General features: G+C 41.6%; 1 protein-coding gene across 7 annotated transcripts in view; it reads right to left on the minus strand.

The window, feature by feature from the left end:
• The window catches only part of ARID5B (AT-rich interaction domain 5B), a 124,809-nt gene that overhangs the window by 41,559 nt on the left and 59,657 nt on the right, over window positions 1-23,593 (minus strand). The window contains exon 1 of one of the 7 annotated variants that reach the window (XM_061374025.1): window positions 13-511. The exons of the other annotated variants lie outside the window; for them this stretch is intronic. Coding sequence (XP_061230009.1) covers window positions 13-16 — 4 coding nt within the window. The 5' untranslated portion in view covers window positions 17-511. Of the gene's footprint in view, window positions 1-12; window positions 512-23,593 lie in introns of those variants that run through there. 7 annotated transcript variants of the gene reach the window in all.

The raw sequence follows: 23,593 nt of genomic DNA on the forward strand, positions 1-23,593 counted from the left end.
AGAAATTATTACCCATTCCAGTCGACAAACATCTGCCTGATTTATATCTGTACTCATGAATGCTATAGCATGTGACTGCACACTATGTCGCTGGAAGTCTTGACTTGGTGTGGATGTCAGCATTACACAAAATGAACACTAAGAGTATTTGCTCCGTGCTTACAAATCCCCTCCCCCAGCCGCTCCATTACTCATATAAACAGAGATGAGCGACTCGGCGGGAGCGTGGGATGAACTCCGAGGACTCCAGAGCCAGCTGCCAGACTGCCAGCCCGAGCCACGCCGCCCTCCTGTATTTATAAACCCAGCTCATCCCTCTGTCTTTGATGTCTTCCTGATGCCTACTTTGTTTTGCACATGACCTGGAGGGGATGGACAGATCCCAAACCATGGTTAGCCCCAGCAGTCACACCTCCCTTAAAAATGAGAAAACAGCAATGTTGACTCAGTTTACTACACTCTGGCACACACATTAAAACGTTAACCTTCGAATGAACGGATCCCCCGGCCCAGTCCAATCAACGGCTGGAGGGGGATGTGGTTCAGCTAGGATCAAATATACTTGCATGTGAATTACTTTTTCTTTCTTCTTAATAAATAAACTAGTTCAAGGCTTAATGTTTTCCAAACATACTTGTTATCCTGAGTTTTGGCACTGTATTCTGTACTTTATATCATACTATAAAGCACTCCTAGTATTTTGCTAAAAGCTTTAAAAGCAAGAAGGCATTTGTTTCTAAATTCCAGGTATATTGAGCCTGCATATAAACACTGTTTGAATTGGAGGGTTCCATGGCAGAACTGGCACAAACCCACTATGAAATGGGGTATTTGTATTCTCCCCGTGGCTCAGGAGCTGCAGCAGGGAAGGTCTGCCTGCAGCACACACGAAGACCATCCTACACATCCCACAGTAAATCACTTTAAGCGATTCCAGCTCAGACACATAATTACCAAGAAAGTTGTAACAGGAATTAATACCAGAAGAGAAGGTCCTTCTCTCTAGTATCTACTCCGTAAACCATTTGAAGAAAAGAAAACATTTGAAATAGTTCCAGTCACACTTGAAACAAAGCCATTAATATTGGCTTCCTAAATCATTATAAATAAATGCATTATTCGAAGATTATTTGTATTTCAGCTATATCCATTTCGTGCTCTTGAGCTAGGAAATATGACTAGGACAGAAGAAATAATTTACATGTCACATACTTGTTTTAATTTTTTTCAGGTTTTGTTTCATTTATGACATACTCATGAGCGCACTGTAGATTTCTTGAATTTGTTATTCATAATTATTTTAAAGCAATTTAAACGTGTTGTGGCTTAGTCCCAGACCGTTTTCCTGATGATACCGGATGTTCAGTATGTACTGGACAGCTAAGTGAATACCACATGGTTTCTTCTGCTTTCTGGTAGAGAAGAATTACTGGTATGACTACCTGAGAATATGTGAAACAATTTAATTCCTTCACGTTTGTGCATATGGCTTTCAAATTCATTTTCTGAAAGCGTTTGTGGCAGTGAGACTGATAACTTGTACATTCCCAGAAGGTGTGAACACAAGCAAAGCAAATTAAAGTAAAAATGGAACAAACACATATAGGAAAAAGTTCGCGTTCATCTGTGACCTCTTTAGTCTAAATGCCTGAAACAGGACTACTAGAGATATGAGTATTAGAGTACCAGTTTAAATACTTGCTTTCCTGTGCATTTGACAAGATGCTTGCTTTTGCCAATTCGCGTGGCTTTTTCCCCTTCCTTTCTTTTTCTTTACTTCCTGACGTATCTGAAAGAGGAGGAAAATCAGCTACTAAAATGTCCGCTGGGACATTTGGTTGCTTGACTGGTTGCTGGGCACTTTTTTTGCCTCTACTTTGGTGTGGTTCAAAGGATTCGTATTAGCACAGCATAGATGCTCTGGATGCTTGAGGTTTGGGATGCAAACCAGAACACCCCCATGCCTGCAATCAGCAGGTGACAATGCAGAGCTGCTGCTGCTCAAGGCAGGCAGGAAAGGAAGGGCTGTCAACAGAGACATACACCTGGTACAATACAAATGGCCTAAATCTCCAAGTTCAGACTTCCAGAAGCAAAAGGATGTTAATTCACTTGAAGCCCACACAAGCCTGTGCCTTGCTGACTCAAGGAGCCTCTTCTCAAGATTATAGCTTATCCCAAGTTTGCTAGTCATCACAAAGGGCAAGTTCATTTGGAAAATGGCAACAACATATAAAAAATTATCTTCCCTGCAAAATCTGTAGGTGCAATAGCTATAGAGCCTAGCAGGGAAAGCCATTTTACCTGCCAACCTGGCAAACATTTCACATATGACCAAGTAAAACACAGCCTGCTGCAAAATGTTCACAGCACAAGCTAAAACTCCTGTTTGGAAAGCTGGAGGAGCACAAGGGCACACTTCCCACCTTGAGCTGGTTACCTTTCTCATATATATCCTCATTGTGCCTGCTACCTTTAAGTTCAAAGAGACAATTTCAGCACTTCTTGGATGCCAGTTCTATATCAGTGTTGATTCCTTGTTTCCCTGAGCAGCAGATCCAGCTGGCGTCATTTAAACCAACCTGTCCCTCAGAGCCCACCAACCTGGCTGTCTCTGCCATGCAACCACCACTGCTTGCAATGCTGCCCAGCATGGCAGAGGATGCTGAGGCTGTAACATGGGGTTTCACAAGGAATTAATCAAGAATCCAAGATGAACAAAGATCTAAAGCAAGCACAAGCATTTGTAACCATAAAGATCAAAAGGTGTGATTATTAACTAATATGCATGTGGTGTGGACTTCATTGTTCAGCTGACTACTACTTGGTGGCAAAAGTCTTGTGCTCCCCATTAGGGAAAGCATGTGAAATGAGTATGTCATGAGTATCATCAGCAGTTACACAAGCCGTGACGACAACTGTATCTTAACAACTCTTCCCATTATGGAATATATCTTACTGCTGTCTTGGTTGTAAATTCTCAAGGAAAAGAAAATTATTTATAGGAATCCATCCAGAGACAAGAATGTTTTCTTCCCCTCCATGTTTGAAAGGGCCACTAGGTGTTGTCTGGAAATAGGTACTCACTGAAAATCACAAAGAGACTGATGCTTGCCATTCAGTATGAGGGATGAGTATTTCTCGGAAGACCACGAAATGTTAACTCATGACTGAGTGGGACACGAGGAAACTGGGGAGGAAAAAAACGGGAACAGCTTGTGCCCATGCCAGTGAAGTGAGAGAGGAAGATGGGGAGCCAGAGAGGGGAGAAGCAGGAGATGTGCCCCCAGCCTGCTCCTCCTGTGCCATGTAGTGGGAGAGGCCACAGCCAGCCACCCATGCTGTGCCAGTCTCCAGTGTGTGATGTTAGTAGGGTGCAGGAGGAGGCAGCCATAATCCTCCTGGCCAGCTGTTCCCTCCCCTGCATGTGGCTCTGGGGTGAAAGGGAGAGAAGGAGTACTGCCCTCAACTTTTTCTGTTTAGGTAGGGGAAGCAACTTCTGCTGGCCTGCAGGAGAGCAAAAGGAGGAGCACTCAGCCATGGTCTTCATGAGTAGGGAGTGAAAGGGAAGGTGAAGTGCAGAAGCAGCCACTGGCACTTCTGTGCAAATCCTCATGTGCACACCTGCCTTTAACAAAACCAAAAGCATTTAGCCCCGGATGTAATGTAACTAACCTCAAAAATCTGAAATTCAGGTTTAATCACCCTTCTTCCTAGATGGAAACTTGTATCTTGCACCCTCCTCTCCCAATTGTGGCTAAGCTCTCAAGTGCCAAAACACCAGCAATGCCCTACATGTGACTACAAACCGTCACACCTGAGAGGTTAAATGCGAACCCTGTGTTACGTGCAGCCCAGAGCCTCTAGATATAGACTGGCAAATCTCTGCTGACTAAAATGTGCCCCATGAAGAAGCTGACCTGGTGATCGCGAAGCCTAAAGCCTGTTCCTAAAAGTTGCCTACAGACCACCACAATTGAACAAGGAGAATCCAAAGGCACTTGCAGCAGATAGTTACAGACCAGGTCTTGGAGATAAGCTCAGTATCAGGTTCTGACCCACAAAGCAAGAGAGACACACAGAAAACAGAGGAGCTCAAGGTTAATGCTGCTCAGACCAGCTAGATGTTTTCTTGAAGCTAGAGGTCTTCTCTGTTCATGAAACCATGAAACAGTAACATTGCTCAAAAATTACATCTTCCCCTCCAGCACTCTCATCAGCCTGTGCACGCATCAGAATACTGTACGTGACTGGGAAAGGGACAGAAAGTGAGGAAGGAGACAGCTATTCAGAAAATTCTAAAGGCCACTGCTCTAATGCTGCTCAACTTTCACCACCCTCAGCTGCTCTGCTTTCAGGGAAGTTGTCTGCTCATCAGGACATGGGAAACAGGAGCATTTCCAAGCCTCACCGCCTAGTACAACTCCCAGCTCTGAGTTAAACCCAATGATGTAAGTTCTACACAGGAGAAAGAGACATACCAAAGAATGGGAGCTGCCGAGGTCAGCCATGATTGAACACTCCATATGACTAAAAAGTGTAGGTGGCCAGAAGAAGACAGCACCTCAACCAGCCACCTTCTCTACCTGTATCCCCAGGAAGGGGAAGTGATTGCTGAACTTACCATCTCCCTGTGATCAAGTCAGCCTCACTTGAGCTATGTCCATGCCAAGAATTCAACGTACTGTGTATACACTGCCACCGCCAGGTGCATAAATAAGTCAAGAGACAATGGTTTTGGTTTTGGGGTACCTCACTTTAGCATGTTAGTTACAGTAGAATTAATTTTTTTTAGGACTCTGATTATCACCGTAAGTCCAATGAGTTCAAAGGTCCCCATAACAGTGTTCTCTAGATGCACATATTTAGGCTGATGTAAAAGATGTGTTGTTATAGGGAGGGTGTTAAAAAAATAGTGGCCTTCATACAGCTGAGGTCAAGCTATGTTGGCACTTTGTCAAAACCAGTGCTGTAGCCAAGTGATTTTAATGAGCCTGGAATGCATTACCTCATCTGTCGTACCTGGATCACTTACTCATGCTGAGTCCAAAATAACCTTGGACCTTGGTGGCTGCTCAACAAACTATGTAAGCAAACAGTACTGTACTCATGACTCAAATATGTACCTTTTTCTTGTTCACTCCACATTACTTACTTTAGACAACATCTAAGCAACTGTTATGCCCATGATCAAATTTCTTGCCTTTTCCAGGCCTCTCTGATCTGTGTAACTATTTCCTGATAGGACTTCTGGTCCTGGCTTGCTGGTACTCCAGTTTCTCAGAAACACTTAGAAAGTGAGACAAAAAAGGTAAAGAGGAAAAGAAAATGAAAGGACAGCTATTGTCATATTTCACTGAGGAATGTACCCAGATAGCTGCTCAGCATTGCTAATGCACTTACAATTTACACTGTCAATCAGATTTTGGCTGCCTGTTGTTTCTGTGACCATGTTTCTGCCCTGTGGAGAGATGAAGGAAAAGGAAGGAACAACAGCATTTTTGCCAACTGCAAGAGTATGACAACACAAAAACTCCCTACCAAGCTTGTGAAAATGTCCAGGGCATCTGCAAAGAAGGGCCAGTGGAAGATGTGGGTCTACATTTAGGGTGGGTTTACAGTCAGGTGAACTCAAAACATGACAGGTGCAAGCGCACCAGAGGGCGGTAATCACAAAGGTGGAGCACTAGTGGGAAAGGTGCAAGAAGTTAATAAACAGGGATGTACTGTGGTGCCGGATTCAGAAGAGAAGTGTGCTCACAAGAAGAGGCGAACTGCAGCACACCTGCTAAATACATCAATACTGTCTCTTCCCTGTAGGACACCTCGCAGAACATCTCCGCACAGAATCCTTTTGCACTGTGCCAGTCCTTCATATGCCTTCTGGTTCTTAGACACACGCACAAAAGCTGTGATACCAGAATGCTTGGCCCTAAGCTCCAAAACCAGTATCAGCAGATACTAAGCAAACTAGGAGACTTTCCCTCTTAGGCAGGTGGAAATGGCAGGATGTGTCAGATCACAGTTATTCATGATTCAGGTGCCAAACAGAAGCTGGAAGTGGCATATGGAGGTGCCTGACAATGTCAAGGTGAGAAGAACAGTCCCTGATCTCCAGAAAATCCATGAAGTGACCATGCCTGCTAGCAGGTAGCAAATAGCTGGTTGCTGAGGACACCCCTAAAGCAGCCTAGCAAAAGTTAGCTCTTGGCTGAAAAACATGCTTACACGTTGCACCTTTTAAAATGTAATGAACAGAAAGTTAACAGTTTTAATGGTTTTAACACTTACCCCTCTAGGGGGCTTCTGGCATTCTGCAATATCTGAAAGTTAAGCAAAGCATATTGCTATTTTAAGCACCATCTCAAAAACCGTTCAAAGGTTAGTTAATCTCGCATACTGCTCTGGAGTCCCAGCTGCTTCCTTGATTTTCTCACTGTCTCCGTCTCTTTGTTTTCTCTCCTACACCACATTCTCTTTTCTGCATCCTGAGCTCAGGATCTTACATTTCATTTATTTTTCTTGCACCCCTCAAAGTTTATTTAAAAGCTTCTGCCTCCTGGAAACAGGGTCTGAGACAGAGGGCTTGGAGCATTTATCATGCAGGCACACTGAGCAGAGCTGGTGGAGAGAAGCAAGTTGCAACCAAGCTAGTATTATATCAAAGAATCAGAAACTGAAGTAACAGATAAATAAAGCAAAAGATTAAACTACACTAAAAAACCCCCAGACCTTTGTTTAGGAACAACAGCGTCAGCTGATTTTGGGAAACTCTCTACAGGATCCTAAGCACAGCTGTGGAAGACAGTGATAAGGACCTATCAAGAACTGAAGCTCTCATTGAGCCCTGGAGGTCACACAGCCTATCTACAAACACACACCTCTTGCTTACTCAAGCTGCACATAATTTGAGTATTAAAATTATTTTCACTAGACTTTTTTAAAAGTGCAATCTGTTGTTTATTCCTTTCTTTAGAACTGAACATGCCAGACCTCACCTGGAAACGCTGCAGCGATCAGTCTTGCAGGAACACTAATGACCTACACTGCTTCCTAACCCACACTGAGAAAGAGCGGAGTTGTGAGGCCATTTCTTAAAGTTTTGTTTTGGAAATGAGATATCCCATGCTCCATGTGGGGAAAATCAATTTGCTACCTCTCTAAAGAAAACATTCCTCATTTGGAAATAAGTGAAACAGACACTTCCTTGTGTGGATTAATGTGGAGACACATGACTTGCTGCAGACTGCTGTTTTGACCCCCCTCCTGTCCAGACAATCTCTGGAAAAAACCAAAAAGGTAGTATTTTTCATGGATTACAGTTCAGACTAGCATTGCTTTTAACAGAGAAGTTAGAGGCATCACAAATATCAAGTTGGCCAATTATGCCAAAATTGAATGTTTTTTGATTTCCAGGGAAGATGGGGACAAGATTCAGGATGAAGCTTGGAGTCTTGTTTTCTTCATTTCAGCATGGTTGAAAGTTTTTAGCTTGATCTGGTCTTCTTTATGTCCTGCTGACTAATTCTGGTTTAAAAAAAATAATTGAAAAAGTTTGGGTTTTTTTTCCCCCAAAATCTATACATATGTTAGAAATTATGAAGTGTGGCAAATTGATAAGGGAAGCTGAAGACTTCAGAGAAAAATGTATGGCTGACAAATACATGACATTCAAGCAGACCTTACAGCAAATTAAAACAATAATAGTAGTAATAAAAATCCAGTGTAGGCCTATTTCTGGCTACAGATGACAGGATTGTTATTAATGATTCAAGAAGAGGCAGAGGTGTTTGGTAAATATTTGTTCCATATTTGCAAAAAAGCCAGATGATACGCTTGCAAAAGAATATAATTAAAACCAGTCAATTGACTTGGTTTTACAGAAACCAGATCTTAAAACAACAGAAAAGAAAACCAAAGCACCTTATTTTATACTTTGGAACTATAAGCCTGGTTAGAGAAACTGATCGCATGCATGGAACTTACCTGCATTTCAGTAAGCCAGCTGATTTAATACTAGATAACACTTTGATTAAAAAAGAGCACTACAAAATTTTATTCAAGCATATATTAAATGGATTAAGAACTGGCTAAATGACAGAGCTAAAAGCAGGCATCAGTGAGGAATTTCTACCAAATGAAAATATTTCTGGTGGGATTCTACAGGGGCTGCTCTTAGTCTTGCTAGTATTCAGCATTTTTGTCAGTGAAATAAATATAAGGCCCCTGACAGTAACAGTCACGCTGACAAAAGGACTGGCACAATTCTAACACTGAGTCATACAAATGAGTAATCGGAAGGAAAAATGGGCCATGCAAACACAATACTCTTCATTGCTGTACGCTCCAACATGAAATCTGTGAGTAAGGACTACAGGTCCCACTCACCAAGCCAAGCGTGACACTTAACAGGCCACCCCACACTGGAAATTCAACTTACACCTGATAGGAAGATGCTGTGGCCAAAGAGAGGTCTGCCTTCAAGGAGGAAGTCTGAATAACTCAAGTTGTGCTCAGTGTGAGCAGAAATGACTGAGAAGTGATTTCACCAGGTAATCTGTGTGCCTCAAAGGTGAGAAAAAGCTGGTACTCAGAAGCGAGGAGGCATAACCAGGCATGCCTAGACACTGCAGTCCATATATATGATCTAATGCCAATATACACAGGCACACATATGACCAGCTTTCAGGGAAAGCCTGAGCCAGACACAAGCTGGTGTGCACAGTGCAGGAAGAAATGCATGCAAGAAATGCATTTGAGGGTCTTTGTCAAAGTATCAGACTGAAGCTGGATGTCCTGTGAGAGCCAGGTCTGGGCTGTTGCTGGAGAGGCTCGCCGCTGCGGGCGGCTGCAGCAGCCTGGCTGGCTGCATGGAGGAGGCGTCCAGCTGTCTGGCTGTGGTCCTTGCTCGAACAGCTGTTTCCCTTCTCCTGCAGAAAAAAGGTGGTGAACTGGATGAAAGCATTTGCCGGTAATTTTGGCCGATGAGCCACTACTTGGGGTTCATACCAGATTAGATGACTCAGTGGTTCTTCTGGTGAGAAACTGCATGAGTATACGATCAAATACAGTAAAGTACTGTGCTATGCAGGACAAGGAACATGAAGAGCTGTAGCCTTGATTCAGCAAAGTGCACGCCTAACTTGTAAAGACCTGGAGCATGCAAAGACCTCTGATGACCTCACTGGAGCTATTTACATCTTTGAGGCTGAGCCTGTGTTAAGCATCGAAAACTACCAAGCCAGCATGACTGGCTCTGTCACTAGGGGGAAAGCAGCATTCAAGCCCTGAACAAAGAAATTGTCGTATTTCATTACGAAACACCACATGCTTGGGCAGCATCAGAGAATCAGACATGGGCTCATCAAGTTTCCCCTGCCCTCAGAAATCTGCATTCAATGTCCAGCCTCAAAGCCCTCTGCCCCCAAAGGTCAGCTCATGGGAAGCGGCACCCAGTGGACAGGGGCTCCAGTTTCTTTAGGAGAGTCATAGCAATACTCAAAAAGTGCACATCTAACTTCTCAGAGTAGCCTAGGCTAAACAAAACCAAAGAAAAACAAGAAAAAAGGAAGAAAATAAAAAAAGAGAGGAAAGACTGAGCAGGCATAAACAGATTATGTAATAGCAAAGAGAAAAGCAGTGCAAACAGCAGTGAGAAGTGAAAACACTCAGCAAACCCATGCAAGTCAGCCTATCCCATCAACAGCAGAACACCCAAGGTACACTTCCCATTAGAGGGCTTTAGAAAATAAAAGACAAATCTTAAGGCGGCTTTCTTAGCAATGTTTCTTTTTCTCTCCAGTAAAAGACAGCATTTGTGAAATTGCTGTCTAGCGGAGTCAGCAGTACCCAATGGAGACATGACCTACATACCTCAGAAATACAATAGATACATAGCCAGTTGTACACATGTAGACAGACAGATGAGAGGGGCTAATTGACTGGTAAAGACTGGACATTGTGCATGAATCTAAACAGACAGAAATGAATGCAAGAAGCATAAAATGGATGGTTTCCTGAGACCTTGATTTCAGGAATGACAACAGCAGGTATGAAGCAATGATCATCCACTTGCACACAACATGAAAATGGCAAATACATTATTTACGTCTCTTGCATTTCTGATTTGTAACTGATTATATAAGAAAGATTTTTATTTTTTTAGTGTAAGAATATTATAATTTTTTCTTTTTTTTTTTTCTTCACACTTGATCATTGCACTACAAAGTAATCAAAATTTGTTAGGCATAATCAACCTGCATGAAGATATTAATGAAGTGACAGAGAAACTAGAGTGCTTCCCCCTTGATGCCTACATTCCGCTGCCACCACAACATGGACTACTCAATGCATTAGGTGAAGACAGGAGCAGCTGCCGCTGTTACCTAAGCCCTGCTCCCATTCACATCTCTGGGTCATCACAAAGTTCACAGCAGCAGTTGGCTGGACGGGCATCCCGTCGTAGCGCACGTAGCCGTAAAGAGGTTCAGGAATAACTCTGCTTTGGCACAGAGTTTGGGAGAAAGCCTTCGCACCCCTGGGACCTGCATACACCTGACACAGCTCTTTAATGCTGGAGTGCGGAGGTGATGCTGCTTGGTATTGCTAAGCAGAGAAGGGATCTGCACTTTTTCACTGGTAAAACAGAGTAGTGGAACTCCAATAACTTTGTCAGGTTGTGTACTAGTAGAAAGGGAATCTGTATAACTGCCAAAAACCGTGAAAAATTATGGTTTTAAAGTCCTGATGGTAAGATCATGTGCCCAGTTTAAATAAGCGCAAGCCTGTGAACTTGGTGTAATCGTCTCAAACACCACCACAAACCAAACTGAGCCCATCTCTGCATTACAGCCTCAGTAAATCTCTAGCACTCAGAAAAATCCAAATAAATCTGAGTTGTATCTATTAATTTATCTGAGCAGGTCAGGGTTTAAACTAAATATGAAGTTGGTTGTGCAATATTCTTCCATAGTCAGTACTGGTTCTTAGGAAATTATCTGAGTGAATTAAGTGGAAAGACTATTAAACAATTTACACACTTCCTTGTGTTTCAGATGTCTAATTATAGCTGTTTGTCTCTCCCCACAGAACTGTTGTATACCACATGGTATGCATATTTCAGCATCCAGCATTATTAACTCATGACCGACTGTCAGTTGATCATTATCTAACACATGGGGTCTGCAAAAAAAGCCTTATTTGGGCAAAAGCAGGCTTCGGACCCGCTCCCACTGTATTTTCCCCCAGAAGAACTTCAGTTGGATTATTACTTGCTGTCAGTGGAAACTCGGAGGTTACTTATGTGAAATCTGCGGACAGGAAAATAAATCCTTACCAAGTTTAAACACTTAGTTGATATTAAAACCATCTCCAGCTAGGCTGGTTTAAAGAAAACTCTCAGTTGCCCTCTAGTGTCACCGGGCTGCCATGCCAGGCAGCCTGCCCGCCGCTTGCTGAAGCCAAGGTCACAAAATTTAACCTGATTTCACGTGATGAGATTTAGTAGATGAGTAATGTTTCATATAAAAGAGCGAGAGGGGATGCTTTTCACCTCCTGGAAATTTCAGGGCTTGGGCCCCTGTAAGCCCAGAGCTTGCATAATGTTTACCACTGTAACTGCGGCACATGACACATGGGTTTTATGTGCTAGAATCTCTGAAATCACTCTGTGCACTGCACTCCATAAAGTTCATTCATAACCAAAAATAGACTAATGTACAAACTGATTTAGCATTATACTGAAGCTAAGGAACATAGGGAGTCTGCAAAATTCCCTAATATGGAAGAGAAGCTGAGTTTTCAAACGCAGCAGTTTATTTGTTTCTGAAAATGGCCAACATATGTAAAAGATTTAATATAGAAAACCAGGTGTATATATAGCCTATATCTTTGTATGTGCCCATTTTCATTCTATATAAAGACTTTATACAGCCTGAAACTATAAATTTAATAACAGATTACTAAATTAAGTCTGCACAATCACTTCATAAAAAAAAATCATTTCAATTTAAAATACAGCTGTAGGGGTTTGGACAATTTCCTGCATAATAGAGGCCCATCCCTGAAATGTAAATAACACCGGTATTAAAACAAGTCAATCAGGCACATCAGGAAAAAAAAAAGGCACATGAAAACATAAATGCATTTTCCAGCCTATCCTAAGTAAGGATGCCAAACCTTTCTTTTATTTGAATGCTGCTTTGATAAATCACTACTGCTTCAGATGGCTTTCTTTCTTACTTTTTTTTTTCCCCCCAAAAAATGTCCTGTTTTTCTTAAGAGAAATCCAGGGCTGATTAAGTCTTACCATTTTGAATACATCAAATCATCAGGGTTTTGCAATAAGAAGTATTCACCTCTTTCCTATGTACCATCAGCGTTCTTAAAATCCTGTTTCTATAAAATTAAACAGTGTGCTCTTCAGAAACGCATGATGTTGCCTGCTCTGACTTTTTCTACTGTAATTGTGCAATTTTAAAATTACCTTATTTCTCAATGCCCTTTCCCCAAACAAATAACTTTGATAGTTGTAAGATTACAAAAACAAGTTAGACTTTTCTTTCTTTTTTTTTTTATAAAAACTTACAGGCCAACTGTAATATTATTGACTGATTACACAGTAAAAAGCATAGAATCACAGAATAGTCAGGGTTGGAAAGGACCTTAAGATCATCTAGTGGGCAGGGACACCTCACACTAAACCATCTCACCCAAGGCTTCGTCCAGCCTGTCCTTGAACACCACCAGGGATGGAGCATTCACAACCTCCCTGGGCAACCCATTCCAGTGCCTCACCACCCTTACAGGAAAGAATTTCCTCCTTATATCCAATCTAAACTTCCCCTGTTTAAGATTGAACCTGTTACCCTTTGTCCTATCACTACAGTCCCTAATGAAGAGTCCCTCCCCAGCATCCCTGTAGGCCCCCTTCAGATACTGGAAGGCTGCTATGAGGTCTCCACGCAGCCTTCTCTTCTCCAGGCTGAACAGCCCCAACTTTCTCAGCCTATCTTCATATGGGAGGTGCTCCAGTCCCCTGATCATCCTCGTGGCCCTCCTCTGGACTTGTTCCAACAGTTCCATGTCCTTTTTATGTTGAGGACACCAGAACTGCACACAATACTCCAGGTGAGGTCTCACAAGAGCAGAGTAAAAGGGCAGGATCACCTCTTTTGACCTGCTGGTCACACTCCTTTTGATGCAGCCCAGGATACGGTTGGCTTTCTGGGCTGCAAGCGCACACTGAAGCTGGCTCATGTTCATTTTCTCATTGACCAACACTCTCAGGTCCTTCTCTGCAGCACTGCTCTGAATCTCTTCTTTGCCCAGCCTGTAGCTGTGCCTGGGATTGCTCCGACCCAGGTGTAGGACCTTGCACTTGTCATGGTTAAACTTCATACAGTTGGCATCAGCCCACCTCACAAGCGTGCCGAGGTCCCTCTGGATGGCATTCCTTCAAACATTACTTTATTTGGTATAGATCCTAAGCTAATTATAAGGCTTTCTCTTCTTAATTTGACAAGACTGAAATATCACAGGAAATGCATATGGCAATTCAGAAAATATCAGGGAAAAGGCGAAATGAACATTTGAAAAGACAAATGATTTGATCTGCTTAAGCAGGTATCTGTAAGGCACCGACTTTCTCCACTGCCTGAACAGCACTTTCCAGTTGTTCTCACACCCACAGTGTAGCTCACAAGCACAGGAATTGTGCTTTCCACCCCAAAGCATTGCCCTTGCTGGTGACAGGAGGCTTTTGCTGGCAGCACCCAGCAATGCTGTCGGACACTGTAAAGAGGAGATGCAGAGCAACCATGCAAGTAAGCTGCCCCAGCATCTCCACTTTCTAGGGGAAGGCTTCACCTAAGCAGGGCCCCAAAATACTGAAATTGCTACAGAAATGATAAGGGGGGTATTAGCATTCTATTTGACAGGGCACGCGTGGTCAGGGCTACTCTATTCGGTCTATGCCCCAGTGACTGAACCCTGGCTCTCAAAGTCACAGGAAGCTCTTGCAGGGTTTCCAAGCCCACCTCTCAAGCCAGGGGGACATAACAAGCCCAGCAGTGGGGAGCAGCAGCTGGGGAGTAACTTTAATACTGACCCGTAAAAGGCCATTTCAAATAGGGAAGTAACTGGTCACTGAGCCAGGTGTGCTGGGGCTCACCTGTGCACACCTGCATCTCAAGAAAGGATAGGACCTCTGGTAACTCCCTTAGCCTGCAGACTGGTCTCCTGGGCTGTGCCTTTCTTTAGTACTACACAATACCTGATGAGGGTAATGTGGGATTAGGCTGCTGGAAGACAGTGGGAGGTTCAAAAAGCTCAAAACCATCTTCTTTCTGCCTCATGAAATACACAGCAAGAATTTCACTGACTCATCCCAGTCAGACCCTTTCTCCTGACAGCATCTGGAAGGGCTTTGATATTGTATGGCAATCCTCACCCTCGTTTCCAATAAAGATATTGCTCCACTTCACTCTGCCTGCTGCCAGATCAAGGTTTTTCCTAGAAGGCTCCCCACTAGCCATGACCCTGAGCCTGCTTTGTTCAGGAAATCTGACAAAGTGACACGAGTCGCCAAACACTCTGTATATCTTATATTAAACAGATAAAAAGCAAATCAGCACCACTCCTGAATTTCCAAGTACACCATTAAGTAGACTTGGACTTCAACTAAGGTGAATATGAAGACTCATTGTCCCAAGAGATAAATATTGACTGAGGAAAAAGCAAAGGTCAAATTGGTCAATATTTACTCAAGAAAATCTAGATCTTGATGTAGTTTAGAATACACTGTGAATGTCTTCATCAGCTGCTTCTGGGAATCTTTTCATTATGACTAAGGATATCAAAAGTATAATTTTCTGCCCTCTAGAATTAATATTTAAAATCCCCAGAAACTTACACACACCTACTGCAAACAGGAAAGTTTGTGTCTGTGGCCTCAGCAAAAGGAGACGTGTTGATTTGCGAATGCTACCTGCCCAGTCTGCATGCCAAAACTCATTAGCCCTGACCTCTGAAGATGTGAACAACAAAAACTTTCTGACTCATCACATGACAGTATTTCAGACTACCATGAACAGGAATTTCCTCTTTGGTAAGGATTAATGCACTCCCTCCTCCCTCCGTGTCAAGTATCTGTAAATTAAGGCTGAAATTTTATCTGAGGCTTCTATTTCACATAAGGAGTTACTTTGAGAAAATGCCAATCAAGAACTTTGGGGGAGTTATAGTCCAATTATTTACTGTGGCAAGTATGTTAGTTCTATTATTTATCTAAGGTTTCAAGCTTACTCTGCCTGGTTTCTGACTGTCTTCTCCCATGTTATTTTTGTCTGAAGCCACAGCACTAGAGACTCTTCTTTCCATAAAACAGCACCGTTGAAAACAAAAATTCCAGGAAATTTATAAATGCTGTTTTTTTCTGAAGATGCGTGAGGAAGAAAGACACTCAAATCCTCTGGAGTTTCAATGAGGTTATTCCCTGAATTGTCCTCAGCACCTTCAGCCAGCCACTCAATGGTCAGGAAAGTAGCAATCCCTCCTAGTCCTCTGCTCATTCAAATGGTCTAGCATGGTGCATGAACTCCTATTTCTAACCTCTGTTTTCACTGAACAGTCAAACACAGCACAGATTTGTTGCAATCACCATGGAGATCAGTTGGTTTCAAATTAGGCACAAACTGTTTGTTTCTTTTGCTATTTTTATTGTGCTTTAAGCCTATTACGCTTCTCCCACCCTGCCCTTTCTTTATCTTTATTGGCAAATGAGAAAATCTGACTTTACTGGGAAGTCAAATCCTAGCCACAGCTGCTCCTGAACTCAGTGGGAGACAGTGGTGGTCCCTCTGTTCTCAATTGCCCTCCTTTGCTGACTGGCAACCAAATTAAGTCTGCATGAGGTCAGACTTCATAGATGAGATGACACAGAACATGCAAATGAAGTCTCTGTTAGCTGGAAAAAAGCGTGAGCCTTGGTCTATGCAATTTCATAGTTTTAGCCTACTAGGGATGGAAGAATTAATTTATTCTCCACAAAAGGAAGTAATAGGTAGGCTTTGGTCCCACATCTGCAATGGCATGAATGAACCCCCAAGGGCTGCCATAAGACAAATGGCATTATTCTGGCATAACAAAGAGGGACCAGGGTGGGGATGAGGACAGGGATAGGACCCTGTGATGAAGTGGGGCAACAGATGAATGCCTGGCACAAGGAACTGATGAACAGGAGGTCTGAAGCAATGGGGAGCAGGGGAACCAGGACTCCTGGGCTGTTTGAATTACACACAGAAAGCAAGTAAAACCCTGAAGGCAGGTGCAAGTGTCACTCTTCCACTGGGCGACACCTGGGCTACTGCAGCTAGAGGCCACCGAGCACCCTCTCCCTGTGGAAAGGCTGTCCTGCACTACCGAAAGCTTGGAAGAGTTATTTGACTCCCAAAGACATGAAGTCTCTAACAAAAGTTCCTTTGGAGGCGCAGAAAAAGACACAAGGACTGATAGTGCTGAATGTAGGTTTCCCACAGCCCAAGTCAATGGATTCCCTGTGCCAAAAATGCAGCAGGCTGGGATCTGACAGTACCAAAGCTGCATATGCCAAATGCAAGCCTTTCCCACAGTTCTGTCACAGTTCTGTGACAGGTACATCGTTGCATTTAAAACTGCATTGAGTCTCCAACTTAACATCCCTCTGCTTCTGGAATCCTAAGCAATCTATAATGTGGAACTTAAATTTAAATTCAAAGACCAATTAAAAACAAACAATTAAATGCTTTTATGAAACAGGAGATTGATCTGCAGCTTAAAACTCCCAGTAATGTAATATTTTAGAACTTTAATAAATAACGCTTTTACCTTGATTGCAAAATAATACCTTGCCATGAAAACACAGAGCAGAGGTAGGAAACTGCTCAACAAGAATTAAAATGTCAGACTTTGCACAGAACAAAGCTTTAAAATTATTGGTGAAATACATTTTTCAAACTTGTTAACACAAAATTAACAATTACATAGATCACTTAATTCTGTAAGTGCATATCTCTCAAAGTACCCATTAGCTAACCATGCCTAGTTCAGTTTTAATATACATGCAGGCTTTGCAGCACAGAGGGGATGTAAGTATGCGAGCACTGGCACAGTAAACCCTGAAATGGCAAGTGCTATTAAATTGAGATGCAATCACATTGAAAGGGAAACATTAACAAACAGCAGACAATTGAGAAGAAAATACAGGGCGCTTGTGTTCTAATACATGTGCTTCAAAACCTTATATAACTATTCATTGTCTAGTTCATCTGGCCAGGGGCCCGGTTTGCTCTATGCTATGCTATACTAATTTTATAATAATAAACTGTTACACAAGCTTTATGCAGTCATGCATATGAAGAGGTTGTGGAAGACATTACATTTGATTATCTCTCTAGCAAAAACACCATCTTGAAATTAAATATAGCCTAGTAGAACTATATATGAGTTTAAAAAAGGAAAAAAAAAACAAACAAACCCCAAATGCAAGTATATAATAAAAAAAAAAAAAAAAAGAAAAAAGCCTTTCAGAAAGGCTCTTTTCCTCCTCTGAATATCACCTTCACATTATGCATGACAGATGAATACCACTAATCCCATAATACAATGCAAGAATCTGCATGTTCCTGGACTATGCTTGTTTGAATCATTGATTTTTGGAAACACATGCTATAATTTATTTTTTTTTTTTACAATACACCTTTTTGTAAAAACAAAGCAACATGGTTTACGAAGCCAAAAGGAATGCGTGAAGTAACTGGGAGTTAAAAATCCTTTATGTTATTTGTTGCTTTAGCATGAACCAACATGAACCACTGAGATGCTTTGGTTATGTCTATACCACAAAACATTTGTAGGATAGATGGTGAAAAACAAGGGGATGAGAGAGACAGGGCACAAAACATATACAGTATGAACCAGATGCAATCCAGAAAAGTAATTTCATATTCCACATTTGTCTATGGAATTGTCTGAGAATTTTCTGCTGAATGTTATTTCCAGGTTTATCACAGCGGTTCAAACCTGGCTATATTTAGTCACTGACCAGTGCCAGAAAGCACTACCAGACTATAGGATCATGGCGTATTTTAAGTTTGATATCTCATGAACCATCAAGGCCAGAAATAAATGCCTTTTATAATCAGAAAGAGTAAAAGTCTCTGACCTCCAAGATACATAAAGGATTTTTTTCAGCTCTAAGTCATGACTTATCAACCTAAAAAATTACATTATTCCGATCACTATTGTGCATCTGCTACTTCCCAACCACCCCCTACATATTTTGTTTTCAACGTTTTCACATCTAATCTAAAAACCCCACTAAAGTTAGTGAACCAATGTTTTATGTGGGGCCCCTGAGGCGCTTCCACATGCAAATACCACCACCACATACCAAAAGCAAAGAGTCGGCAGTTAAGTGGCACTGAAGTCAATGGGTATAGGAGCAAACCCCCAAAAGCTTTAATGCCAGATTCTGATCTAAATCACATCACTGTCAATCCAAAGTAATTGACTCTTGTGGATTTACATGAGTGGAAAGGAGATCATTATCTTGCTCTTAACCTTTACCTTTGAAGTAGAGATGGTCATAAATCTGATTTTTCTATTCAACAGGAAAACGTCAGAATTTCGTCATTTTCTTCAAATTGGATAGGCAGTCAAAAACATTCTGAGCAACACTAATGGGCAACTATCAGGCTCTTTAATTTTAATGTGTCTAATGAAAAGAAACCAACTGAAAATACTTCTACAGGTCAAAACTCTTATGTCTCACTAAACCATGGGTCCCATGCTCCATTATGTCATGCACCGAGCACCCTGAGCCGCTTTCATGGAGCAACCACTAGGGAGACCGGAGCAGCACCAAATCTCATCTGGTACAGGGACAGGCACCAGACGTGGCCACACTAACATTACTGTGGCAGAGCTGTCCCCAACAGTGTGTCAACCCAGCATGATAAAGTTCAGTCCTTCCAACCCTTCCAAGCCTCTCTGATATAAAAAAATCAGCACAAAGGACTTGACTCAGAAGAGTGAGAAAACCTTCTGTGATGTAAAAGTTATGCCAGAACTAAAATGCAAAATGAGAATGTGGAAACAAGGTGGAAATGCAAGAGAAGGGCCGAAGACAAGCCCCGTGCAAGGAGTTTGCCTGATATTTAATGTTAAAAAGCCTCCACCAAAGGAAGTGGGAACTTCACCCATTCTCTAGCTGCAGGTGGAATACAACACAAGCTAGCAAAGATTTTCTCAGCCATTAAGGAGTGTTTGTTGACTTTCTATAATTTATTTCAACCATTGTTATATTGTTTTGGTCTAGGCTCTAGAACTAAGAAAGCCCAACTGACTGCAACCTCCTGCAACTGCTTGTGGCTGTGCGACTTGTCTCATCTTTGTGTCTGACGGACGTGCAAGTTGGAGATTGTATTTGCTACTTTGGGACTGTCCAATTTTAATGGATATTCATGCTTAGACCTAAACATTCAGCACTGCTCTGACGCCTTCTCCAGCTCACCTGAAATGGGAGCTGATGTTTCTGCTCATTCATCTCGGACTCCTTTGCTCTCCCGAATATTTCTGATGGTTGCTAGGCAACTATTGTTGAATACATGCATGAGGCATTAATTGTCTGAGCACTTTAAAAGAGGAAAATTCTTTAAAACTGAGGACATTGCCATACCAAAAATAGGATATTTCCCTTATGCAGGGCAACACTCGCGGCTGGGAATGTTGATGGCTGCAGTATGTCAGAGGCTAGATGACTCACCAAGATTACTCACACGCAGCGCAGCACAAAAGAAGCATCATAGGAGACCTAACTTTATTATAAAGTTTTATTTTAAATGAAGAGCTTCAGATCTAGTTTTATCTTCTGACTGCTGTCATGGGGATATTACAATACACATTTTCCTGAAATTAATGGTGTTGGGTCAGCTGCTGTTACAGCTAGCGTTAGAACTTACGGAGCGTATCAATTCCCTACCTTCTAAGCCCAGAATGGCATCAGCAAGTACTCCTCCTTGCTACACTTCAAGAGATACTGTAGTCTCACTGCTGATCCTAAGTGCTCTGCACTCCTTACCCGTAAATGTGGATTTCATTTTATGGGGTCTTTTTTTCCAAAATACATTCCGATGTTATGATCAAGCTCTGAAGACAGTAAACACAGACTTCCATAACTTGACTTAAATGTCTAAATGGAACAACTGCAATAATTTGCAGTTAGGTAATTTTGGTGGTGTTTTTTGTTGTTGTTCTTGTTGTTGTATTTTAACAAACCCATCTCTACCATAATTAAACACTCACAAGGTACAAGTATTCACCTTAATTACAGGTTGCCTTTTAAAACAAGCAATACAAAAAAAAAAAAAGCCCTGAAAAACCATAATTTTCTTGGCAAATCAAATTATTATAGTTCGCTGCAAAATCAGGACGCTATAAAAGAATGAGGGCAACCATATTGCTAATTTTGAACATGGTATTCTGAGCTAAGAGCTGCTAAAGACCCTGGGAATGATCTTTTCCATGTTTCAAACTTGTACTCTACCTCTGTTAAAGTATGTAATGGGACACAGGCTTATCTCAGCAAAATTCAGCTGAGGTTTGTAAGACTTTAAGATGAAGATGAAGCGACTTATTTAATGAATGAAGTGAGAAGCAGAATCATCAACACCTACTTAAAGTAAACATACTACCCCACAGCAAAGAGCTGTTTTCACTGGGAGTTTAACTTCTACTACAACAGTTGCAAGTCCAGAGTGAAACACTGCAGGGTGATGACAGAGCTGGAAGGCTGCACAGTACCTCTCTGTTGAAGCAGCCTCAGCAGCATTTGCAAGTATTACCCATGTTAACAGGATGATCACCATTAGCCTTTTCACATATTCTCTTACCCTTTCTGTGGGCTGAAACTGCTTATTTCAAATAAATTCCTCCTTCTCTATTACTTGTTGTTAACACCTGCTTTTTAATTAACATGTTTTTCAAAGCTATTATGCAAAACAGTAAGGTGGCTGGAGATGTTTGTGAAGGACCCATCAGTGAAGACTCATGAAGTTGGTACAGCAAGTCTGCAGATGATCTTGCAGTGTGTGGCTGCCCATTTAAATAAGAGGCTACTGAGATACGTTTTCTATGCTTCAACTGAGAAGACAGCCCTTTGTAGAAGTTACTGAAGTGGCCTAAAATGGACCAGATCCAATTCTGCCTGAGCTGATCTCCCCAAAAGAGAACAGGCAAGGGACTGATGAGACCCCACAAACCAGAGCAGAGGCGCACACTGCCAGTTGGTGCTGAGACACGCAACTGCTTATGGTGGATGGAGACATTTAAGGAGAACAAAGAGGACATGAAGTATCAGCAGCCAGCAAGGTAGAGTAGTGAAGACACTGGTGCTTAGTTCCTAACCTACCAGCTTCCTCTGTAACCCTGTTCCTCAGCCTCTGGTCCACAAAGAAGATGAAAAGTTCTGCCTTATCTTTTTAACAGTGTAAGCAAATTTTAGGAAGGTTTGTTTTATTGTGTAACGGACTCAAGTTCCAGCACAATCTACCCTTTGCTGGCCAGATACTACAAATTACATATATTAATACAGTAACATTTTTAAAGGCCAGAAGGAATTGGTGGGATTTTGTGCTTTGTTTACTTTCTGCAAATACTGCTAATGTCAGAGTAACTACTGGATAAAGACAGTATCTCTTCCTTGAGTAAGGATCATGTCTTTTTGAAATCAGTCTTGATTTAAAAGATTCAAGTAATAAAGAATCTATGTTACTCCTAGCTAAGTTGTTCACATGGCTAATCACCCCTTGCTGCTAGATAATTGTGCCTTAGTTTCAGCATTAATTTATCTGCTTGCACTTTGAAGCACGGGGTCCTGCTATGTGTCTGTTTGGCAAATTAGAGAGGCTTCTACTGTCATGGTTTTTCTCCTCATGGACATACTAACAGACTGATCAGGTTACTTCTTAAGCCTTCTCCTCCATGCACTAAGTGGATTGATAGTCTTTCACTTGAAGGCAAGTTTTATGTGCTATGAACTGTTTCTTGGGTCCTTCCTTAGCCCTGTCCAGTATTTTAATAAAATGTGCAAAGCATGGGTGTCAGAATTGGGCACAAAGCTGGAAGTGGGGAAAAATATAATAAACTCTTCCTGTTCTTCCATGTTCTTCCATCTCTGCAGCTCACAGTTCAGAATAATACATTTGAGTATTAGTAGTGCAGTTATCCCATGAAATTTTATCATCCTTTTCGCAGAAAGCCATCATCATTTGACTGACTTACCAAAATGTTAGCTCTTAGGGGGGTTGATAATGATTTCCTGTACCATTATATGCAGCAGTAGTAATACCTCTCTATTTCTTCTCACCATTCCCATGCTTATTCATCTAAGAACCAGGTTTGCTCTCCTACTCCAGTCAATTGGTTATCTGTCATTACCCTCAAGTAATTTATGGCATTAAGACCAACACCGCAGCCCTGGGGCACACGGAAATTCTTGTCTGCTCACTAGAAGACTAAGCCACAGCTATATATAATACCAAGGCCCAAACTTCAACTGGAATGCAAACTCTCACTGCTTCACTGACCTTTAGCCCATGATGGACAATAAATCAATTGAAAAACATTACAAAGTCCTAATTGCCAATGATAAACCTACAAAAAAAAGCAACTTTTTTTTTTTGTTAATTTGCCTTCATATGCATAAAGTACTTACGCATAAAAATAAGGCCCTGTGAAGAAACTACCATCATCTGCTGGCCATCATTGGGAAGATGGATGCTCACACCATAACACACTGGTACCTTCTTCACTGGACACAAGCAAAAACGGATTGCTGAGGCCTCTTTAGGTGTCTGAGTGAATGATAAACTAATTCACGTATTGCTCGTGATCTGTCTGGTTCACGAAGAATCTGACAGGTAATGAGAACTTACTCAAATAGCACTAATGTCAATAAAGGGGGAAAAAAACCTCCTCCGGATCACTTTTAATGACCTCACTTGATTTCAGATAGAGAAAACCATAGCAAGAATTTTAATGTGTTATTTTGCCTCTTTTGCAATTTGACATAAAAACAACTTCACAAAAACCCAGCCATGTGGAATTTAAATTCTGCTGAAGTCTCACCCATCAGTAATTACTACCGCAATGTTTAAAATTTTAAAAGAAAACAAACCCAAATCTGAACAAAACACTATTTTTCAATTATTTTCTTCCTCCTATTTCTCCCCACATTGCATCATCTCCCAATTACTGTGATTTTGCTGAGTGTGCCAGTTTCTTAAAGACACAGCTATAAAATGTATGGACTAATTGTTGAGCAGAACTGAAGAGCTATTAAAACTGCAATAGTACAGCACTTCCAATGGTAGTCTATTATTTCTACATGATTGGTTTTGTACAGTCCAACTCATGCAGTGAAACTCTTAGATAAATTAACTCCTTCGTTTTGACATAAACATCAAAGGGAGAATTAGAGGAAAATGAACATTATTTTCTGCTGCTATTTTACACATACTGTTCATAACACCCATGCATGTTCCTGGAAAGTTACAAA

This window comes from Neopsephotus bourkii, unplaced genomic scaffold (genome assembly GCF_033783945.1).
Source record: "Neopsephotus bourkii isolate Nb327-2 ecotype Australia unplaced genomic scaffold, CSIRO-AGI_Nbou_v1 NB_1634, whole genome shotgun sequence".
NCBI classification, from domain to species: Eukaryota; Metazoa; Chordata; class Aves; order Psittaciformes; family Psittacidae; genus Neopsephotus; species Neopsephotus bourkii.